The sequence below is a fragment of the Homarus americanus genome, unplaced genomic scaffold (genome assembly GCF_018991925.1).
Source record: "Homarus americanus isolate GMGI-L3 unplaced genomic scaffold, GMGI_Hamer_2.0 scaffold57980, whole genome shotgun sequence".
Classification (NCBI taxonomy): Eukaryota; Metazoa; Arthropoda; class Malacostraca; order Decapoda; family Nephropidae; genus Homarus; species Homarus americanus.
This window is the reverse complement of record NW_024716703.1, coordinates 23,901,920-23,911,544: the sequence shown is the minus strand read 5'-3', so window position 1 is coordinate 23,911,544 and position 9,625 is coordinate 23,901,920. Positions and strand designations below refer to the sequence as shown.

Sequence of the window (9,625 nt, the reverse complement as noted above, 5' to 3'; positions counted from 1 at the left end):
ACATTTAGAGTAAAGGTAAACACAAACATAATTTATTCCATAATACGACATACAGTATGCCCATAGCATGTGTTCCGACTTACATACAAATCCGACTTAAGAACGTCCTACGGAACCTGTTCATAGCCCATGGACCCCCTGTAAATGTACATAATTTTATTAAATTTCCTATACAGTGACATCTCCTTTAGCCAGAACAACTGGTGCAGAGCACTTCCGGGAATGAGAGATTTCTGGGTAATGAGGCAACTCTCTCAAAGCCGGAAAAAAATCCCTCGTCCCCGGAATTTTCCGGGTAACGGAAAAATTTTCTCAGAAGTTCCAGAAATTACCCACTACATCATCTATGGAACCTGGAAAAATATCCCCCCGCCTCGGAATTTTCCGGGTACTGGAAGATTTTTCTCGGAATTTACAGAAACTGCGCCTAATTTTCATCTCTCAAACCTGGAAAAAACTTCCCCCATCCCCAGAATTTTCTGGGTATCGGGAAAATTTCCTTTGAATCTTCCGGAAATGTGCCCCTCAGAAAATCATAATCAAAATCGGAACTTTCTGGAAAATTCCAGCTTTGGAAACAATTTTCCGAGAAAATTTCTCAATTCCGGCTATTGGAGAGCTAACGGTTTGAGGAATTCCGGCTAATTGAAATATCACTGTATTCTGTTACATGCACACACAAGTGTTCATACAGAATGTGCAAAAAGGTAAAAAATAAAAGAAATGATTTAAGGGAAAAACAAATTAAAATTTCTTATCTTTCTTTAATTTCTTTAAGGGCATTAGCCATCCCGGGCACGGGTCATTTTTAATGACCCACATCAAGGCCCGGGGGGCAAAAATATAATAAAACAATAATAATTATGCCGATGATGATGATAATGGTAATAATAATAATAATAATAATAATAATAATAAAAGTAATATAAATATATTTAATAAATAACAATTATAATAAAATAAAATAATAATAATAATAATAGTAAAATTAATAACAATATTTAAAAACAAATAATTATAATAAAAGAAAATACAATTACACGTACAGTAATAATAAAAGTTTATAAAAATTATAAATAATAATAATAATAATAATACCCCCTGTAATAATAAAGAGCCATGAATAAATTCAAAAACAAAAAATAAAAATATCAATAGTGAGAAATAATATATGCATGTCGTGTTGTTAATAGTAAGAGTAACAATTGAGACCCTGCAATTGTGTGTAAATGAGGCAGAAAGTCATATCAGCAACCTGGGACTTGGTCGTAATTTTTGTGATGCCATATGGCAGCAGGTTCTACCATTAGACAACACATTATGCTTCCAATATCTTCCCAGATGGTAATTAGTGTTTGCTCGTGAAAGGGGAAGGGGGACTGGGAGAGGAGTACAGCGTCGGAATGGTGGTGGTGGGAGAGTTCCGGCTAACGGGGAAATTACTGTAGTTGAAATAAGGTGGGGATTAGTGTGTCTATAAGAACAAGGAAAAGAGTTTCACGTGAGAGTGAATAATTTGTGAAATATTTTCAGCAGAAGTGGGTGGACTGTTGAAGTTTAACTCTTAACAGTAACTATCATCAGTGGAAGTTAGTTGTAAGGATGATGGCCATCATCAATGGATGTTTCATGATCAATTCGTTCCATTTTTGCTCATATGAGGGTAGAGTAGGGAATCCTTAGCCACCGGTTAAGGTGGATCAGGAGGAAAATTCCCTCAAAATGTTCCAGTTAGGTTTTATCAGAGTGCCAAATATTGCTTGTTTGTGAAGGGGTAATTTTGAGAGATGAGTACAAGGTGTAGAAAGAAGAGAGTGACCAGGTGAACCAGTCAGAGAAAAGACAGTAACAGTGTAGATGTGTTGTGAGGTACAGATTGGGAGTGTTTGCTCTGTTTCCAGTACAGTTGGTCATTATCTATGGATATTTGGGCGTAAATGTTTGTTCACCATGATAGTTCAACCCACTTCTGTGTTATTATATTTTTTTATGAGTACTAAAATATAAGATAAATCTATTTGCATATCTCCTGGAAGTAGCATATTTTTTCTCTTTACCCAGATCTTGGCTGCCCTAAAACATCTTCACAGTAAGAACATTGTACATTGTGACCTAAAACCAGAGAATGTTCTTCTGTCATCTGCTAGTGACTTTCCACAAGTGAAGCTCTGTGATTTTGGCTTTGCCCGAATTATAGGAGAAAAATCATTCAGGAGATCTGTTGTGGGAACACCTGCTTACTTGGGTAGGTTTTGAGTGGGTATATACAGTAAGTTATGCTTATCCATAAAATATATTTATTTTTACTGAATAAAAGATATTCCATAGTACACTACAAGTATTATAGTTTAAGTGAATTTAGTTCAAATTTGTAGTGGGGACTTACTAGGCAGGCATTTATAACTATCATTTATGCCATGGAAGTGTCTGCATCCATTTCCTCAACCTTACATATATATATATAGGTAACCAGTACCAGATGAAGAATAAAAGCTATAATTAATTTGGCACTCGCACACTTTCTCTCACAGCCAAAGTAATGTGATTCTGACAAGCCTAATATGCTGTACCATGAAGAGCATTCAAGTGCTGGAAATTCACCTTTATGATATTTATTGATCATAAGTAATATTGTCCTGCACACAATTTTTTGATCTGCATTTAGCCAACCTTTGGCTCCAAGCAGAATCAGTTGTCAATCATGTCTTTGAGAGTAAAGACTTACCTTCTGTACATTTTCCACCCCCTTTCAATGGTGCAGTCTCGATATCAAACTGTAATATACACAAGTAAATTAATGTAAACAATTTACACCTCTGGTGACTGGGTTTCAATCAAGACCACCTGACGACTAGCTCTGATGGCTCTTGTTTGAACCCGGCACACCCAGTGGTGTAAATTGTTTACATATAGTCTTTGAAGTCAGTTGCTGTATTGTACAAATTATATAGATACTGTACCTATATAATTTATTTTGAGTAGAGTACTAGTTTATTATGTTGTTGAGAAAACTATAACTATATGTTGTGTTATATGTAGACTGCATTCTTTGCATAATTTTATGTGTATACTTATTCATTTTCAGCCCTGGTAGACAACTGATCACAGTGCTAATATCTATAAAAATTCACACCATGCCACTGGCTTTAGACTTTGTGGTTTTTATAAGTATTGTACAGTCTCTCCTCGACTTAAGACGGGATTCCGTCCTGACGACCAGGTCGTAAGTTGAAAAGGCGAAAATAATACATAGAAATTCTAAAATGGGTGTGTCTTTTTCTTCTCAGCACCACGAGAACTCTCACTTTTAAAATTGCCAGCCATTTTAAAGGGAATTACAGACGAAAATTTTGTCAGTGCACAGCGCGATCACTAAAGTCGGAACTCGAAAATATGTAATGTGAAAAATAATTTATACGACCATGGCCGTCGTATGTCCAGGTTGTTGTAAGTCGAATATGTAGTAAGTCGAGGAGAGACTGTAGTCTTCATTTCTGATATTTGAGTTTTGGGAGAACATTACAGATAATAAACATTAAAATTTCACAGCTCCGGAAGTATTGCGCAACAAGGGATACAACCGGTCTTTGGATATGTGGTCTGTAGGAGTCATCACTTATGTCTCCCTCTCTGGAACATTCCCATTTAATGAAGATGAGGACATTAATGATCAAATTCAAAATGCTGCCTTCATGTACCCACCCAATCCTTGGAAGGAGATAAGCCAAGAGGGTAAGTTGAATTTAATTTTGAGTACAGTGATGTGTGAGCTATAAGGGTAAACCAGATGGGTATTGGAGACCTTTGGTGTAGAAGGAAAGTATTAAGCAGAACATATTTTACATTAGTAAGATTGAATTAATGACAGTATGCACGTATGTATATAATAATAATAAACATTTTATTGATATAACATGGCAGCCAAAAGGGTGAAAATGTATAATAAACAGAGATGATAAAAGTTACAAATGGTGAAATTGGAGAGTGGGTTACTTGATTAACCAAAATTTTCAGTACAAAATGATACTGTGAACATCTGTATAGATTAACTACACATCTGGTAGTGAGGGAGCTGGACTTCTAAACAGTCTTGTGACTTGATATTGGCATCAAAAGGTTCTTCCCACAGTTCAGAAGGCCTTCATACCTAAGTATTAATGGCAGGCCTGGTCATTCCCTCCCTCCCTCTGGCTGGTCACTACCTACAGATGTTTAACACATCCACCACATGGTCCTGGTAGGTGAGGTGACAGAATGTCTGGCGTTTGTTTGTTTATTTATTTGAGATAAGATTTGACATTTGGCGCTGAAGGCCTGCCTGCGTGTTTATTTATCATTACTTAAGAGTGACTAAGCTCTTCTCATAATTTTCCACCCAAACGACCTGGGTGAATATAACTTACATTGGAGGGTTTCTTGTAAGATAGTAATTTATTTGAATTTTTTTTTTTTTTTTTTTTTCAATTTAAATTATAATTGTTTATTCCTTGATAGAGGAAACGGGATCCTAGTGCTGTCACTTGGTACCCCTGTACCATAACATCAGAAGCAACTGGCCAGTGTCACAAGTATATACAGTCATCCCTTGGTTATCGCCCCTAATTGGGACCCCGCCGATAACGAAAGTACAGAACCTATGGGATTTATTCTAATTGGTACAGACACCCATTTTACGACAATTTAGACCCACTAAATATATATATATAATGTTATGGTAAATATCATAAACACACATAGGCATGGCTAGGTTTAATACAAAGTGATGAAAAGGGTACGCTTAATACTGTAGTCCACAAAACATGTAGCTATGCTTTTTTTTATTTGGTCCCCCGTCATACGAGTCCGTTTTCTCTCACATCAGGACGCCTGAGTCCTCCGTTTTCTCTCTTAATCTTAGAGTGTACCAGAAACTTTACTATTTTTAGTAATGCCACAGAATTTGAAATTGCAACCCCAATTGCAACTTGCAATTGTTGAGGCAACTAGATATGTCTGATTACAGCAAATGTGTTATTGTCAATTTGTAGGTGAAAGATTTTATCCTCAATAGATGTAGGTTAACATTTCACCTGTAGGCAAATGCTTAGAAAAGCCTAAGTAAGGAAGCATATTCCTTTAACACATAATATCTGACCAGTATGGGGAGGATCATCGTGTCTCCGTCAGGGGGTCGTGGAGTGGTGGTCCAGCAGGCGTATGTTTTTTTTGGGGATACGGATGTATATGCGATCGGACGTTAACCGGCGCATGACTGTATTCCCTGTTTTCTTACACCTTAAATTGGGCTACATTTTGTTTGGGGGGTACGGAATCGGGTACGAAATTACGGTACGATAATTTATCTTACTAGTACAGTATGCTGCGAAGGTACGAAATAGCGGTACTGTCTTTTTCCTTTGGTACGAATTACGATAAATCAATTGTACGGAACTGAATTGCATGCTCTGACTGTACTCACCAGCAGATGCTGTCATCTTGATCCTACAGTAGGCATACACTCTGCTGAATATAATACGTAACTGTTATCACTTTTTTAATTTTAACTCTTGTGATGGAGGTGTGGTAGGGGATTAGTGGGTCTCACTTTACTGACTTAAGATCCTGATGCAATATCAGGTTACCCTTTGTATATAAACTCTTCTCTCATTTGTGGTGTAGGTAGGGTGAGGGATTAGTGGTCTCATATTACTGACCTTCTGATGCAATATCATGGCACCCATTGTTGGGGCTGGGGATTTAGTGGGTCTCATGACCTGAAGATGTCTTGAATAAAGACAAAAGATGCTCCAGTGTTTCCCACTTACTGAATGTACAGTACAGAATCATAACTGTAATCAATTTTTAAGTCTTAACACTCTTGGGGTTTTCATATGCAAATTTGTGTATGAAATAAAAAAATTTATGTTTGCATATGAACGTAGACACACAACACACACATTTGGCAATGTCAGCGCGTTCTGGCAACTATGTAGACTGCACTCCAAGGTCACCATGCCAGTCTCCCTTTTGTGTTGAAAGGACCCAGGATATAATGTTAATTACAATTCCCTCATTTTCTTGCAGCTTATACTGATTTCTCGTGCATCACAGTGATTTAATTTATTCATAACAGTGTTGTGAGTTTTGAACCATGATCCATGTTACTGGTGAGGGTGGAGGGGTGGGAAAACGTAAAAAGCGCGAGGAGATTGCATCACTTGGTGATAGTGTGGTGCTTCCTGATGTCTCTCCCTTGCAAAATAATAATTTTTTCACCACTTTTATTCTATACATTAACTATTTTTACCTCCATATGTATGCTTTATAACGGAATAAGGTTCATATTGCAATCACATGAAATAATGAAGGTATAAAGTGATGTATAAACATTTTCATAAAGCGTAAACATAAATTTTGTGTTCTCCCTTTGTTTATGTATAAAAATAATTATTTTATCGTGATTACGGTACTCATATAAAACTGTTTGTAGATAATTTATTTACAATGCTAATGCAACAAATTCCACCTTTTTACTTCAAAGAGTAAGCTTATTATGACTCATTATGTACAATTATGGTGCAGTCAAGTACGGTGAGGTGAGTAAAAGCGAGAGAGAGAGTGCCCACCCAAATCCAAGAGTGGTAACACTGCATTAACACTATTGTTGGCTGATTGTGTCCTGGCACAGTAATGTACAGTATTGCACAACACAAATTGTACACAGAAACAACAGCTAGCGAGGGAACAACCTTCTATAATGGCAGCAGAATATGAACTAAGCGATCCAAGCAACTGGGCCACTCATGTTTCCTGACACGTGGGGATGCATTGGAACATGATACAATCTCTCAGAATCCCCAAAAATATATTCCCAGGCCCAGAAAGGAGAGGTTTTCTTGGAACCATCTCAGGATTTTTTCTGGAAAATGCGCCCGATTTTCATCCTCGGAAACTTGGTCGCAGACCTTGAATGGCGAGTGTTTTCCTGGAACCAATTTCAATTCTGGCTATTGGAGAGTTCCAGGAATCTGGGATTCCGGCTAATGGGGAGATTACAGTACAGTATTACGTAATATGAGTCTAACCACCACGTTATATGTCAAAGCTGTTTGGATTGCAAAGGGGCAAACAGAAGGTGACAGTGCTTAGTCGGTGGGACAGGTGATAGCTAACTTCTTCAAGAATTACAATTATTAATGATTTTGTTACTAAATAACCTCAAGTTTCTTCTTATTTATCTTCATCATCAGTACTTTTGATAATTATTTTAAAATAATGAATCTAATTTTTATTTTTGTTTTTGTTTCAGCTATTGATCTGATTACCAATTTGTTACAAGTAAAGCAGAGGAAGCGTCTCACAGTGGATAAGTCACTTGCACATGTATGGCTTCAGGACTACCAGTGTTGGTGTGATCTAAGGGAACTAGAACGAAAAGTCGGTGTACGTTATGTCACACATGAATCTGATGATGCTCGCTGGGCAACTTATCGTAAACCAGGTGTCCCCATGTCTCCAGTCACTCCAACATCTGGCTCTCCTGATGATGATGTGTTAGCAGCATAATTGATATTAAAACTAATTATTTTATCAAGTATTGTAAGTGCTACTGTTCAGGTATTCCAGATAGAAATGACTGATATTGAGGGAGATGGTAATGTGATGTTAAGTGAAGTTTTGTTATGAAACAAGATATGAATGTGAAATAGCATCTAGAACTTTGTAGTATTTATAGTTACAGAGTATTGCAATATATTACACACAAATAAAAAAAAAAATCTGAATTAATGATTGTCACTAACACTTGGAACACAAACACTTTTTTTTTTTTTAATTGTGATAGATAAGAGTGGGAGTATTTTCTCAGTGCAAGAGCCTTGGAAAGATTCAAGAAATCCCTGAAAACTTGTCATTTAACCTTAAACATATTTGTAACCTAATGACCATCATAAGAGGACCAGTGTCATTCTGCCAGATAAATGTAGAAGTCATAACTGACCAATCCTGGCTATAGCAACTGTTATTTATTCAGAAAAATAGTCATACATCCTTAATGACCAGAACCCTAGAAAAGGGATCTTTAGAAATAAGAGCCATTAATAAAGGCTGTCAGGTTATGTCATGAGAGCAAAGCAATTCAGCTGTGTCTATTCACTTGCATTGGTAACGAGAAGACGATCACAACAAAAATCCAAGTTTTGTCCCAGCTGTTTGCTCATAGTGGGTGCATGTGCTCTAGACCACAAATTACTATAGGAATAGATATGGTAAGTACAGTACTTGTGTTTCTGTCTGCCTTCTTGTCAAGATTTGTTTTGATTGGGCTGCACAGTCAAGTACAGAAATCAGATGTGTTCAGACTTATTGTTTTGCAGATAGATAATGGATGAGTTGAATATTTTGGTTGAGTTTATTTCATGGGACTGACAATTTCTGAAAATAAGGATAACTGTGTCATCAGTTTAAATCAATCTGCCTTTTTAAGATAATTTTTATTAATGGGGGAAGGATTTTTTGCTCATTAGTGACTGATATAGGATTTTGTGATTCAAGTAACAGGTCTTTCACATTGGGATTCAGGTTAGTTCATAATCATTATCACCTCTTTCAGGAGTGTTGAGTACCCTCATCTTTTTTAATCATTAGAAATTAGATAATCCTTCAAGGAGTTAGCATGCCAGTAAGGTTGTTAAGGGTACATATTATTAATGGTAGTTTGGGTTTGACCAGCCAAGTATACATATATACAGATAGACCCTGATTTGTGAAACGATTCCATTCCTGAAAAACCCTTCGTGAATTGATTTTTCATAATCGAAGAACCTTTTCCCAGACTCCCATTATAAAAACTAAGATACATTTCTATGGAGAAAAAATTACAAAATTAAAAAGCTACAGAAAATGTTAATATTGAACATTTTTGTTGGATACAATGGTTTTAATCCAATTATAAACTTACTAAGTGAAATAACCGCAGTACAGTAAAGTAATAATTTTTTTGTTACGAGAAATGACATGATTTAAAACAAGTGAACAGAATGAAATGTTAGGCCAGCATCTAAGATAATTATATTACCTAAGTAATGTACTATAGTAAAAAGGTTACATAATATCTTAAGAATATGCAAACAAATAAAATTCTGTACACAGAGGTACGATACCTTTACATACAGAACACTAAAGAAAATGTTTCAGGCAGACACTTAGACAAAATTTGGTTACTGCCATTTAATCTTAACTGTATGGTACTGTACTCTTGTATATATTTATAGTTACCAGTTAACTTTCTCACCCATCGTGACACAAATCGCATCAAATCATTAGGTACCTATATTTGCATCGGTAACACGAATTGTATCATTAAACTTTAAAAAATTCTCCCTAAAAATGTTTTTAAGATAATTGCATCAAATTTTTGTGCCTCATAGACGACTGTGGGCAGAGTTTCGTTGTACATCAGTTTCCTTCCCTCAGTCTTCATGGTAGATCGAATATGTCTCTTTATTTCTTCACCCACCCTTCCCATAATTAATTATATCAAAATTCCAAAGCCATCATTGGGAAGCTCATAAAATTCTGCTTCTATAAATAAATATACAGCAATACCTTGGTTTGTGTGAAAATATCCGAGATATGATGCTGGGAA

General features: G+C 36.2%; 1 protein-coding gene across 5 annotated transcripts in view; it reads left to right on the top strand.

Annotated features, from left to right (window-relative positions):
• LOC121858346 (serine/threonine-protein kinase D3-like) overlaps window positions 1–7,763 on the top strand; it is a 202,407-nt gene extending 194,644 nt beyond the window's left edge. For all 5 annotated transcript variants that reach the window (XM_042354759.1, XM_042354756.1, XM_042354757.1 and 2 more), the window contains 3 exons: window positions 2,062–2,245; window positions 3,550–3,732; window positions 7,289–7,763. In XM_042354759.1, coding sequence (XP_042210693.1) covers window positions 2,062–2,245; window positions 3,550–3,732; window positions 7,289–7,545 — 624 coding nt within the window. In that variant the 3' untranslated portion in view covers window positions 7,546–7,763. The remainder of the gene's footprint in view (window positions 1–2,061; window positions 2,246–3,549; window positions 3,733–7,288) is intronic.
• Window positions 7,764–9,625: the final 1,862 nt, after the last annotated feature.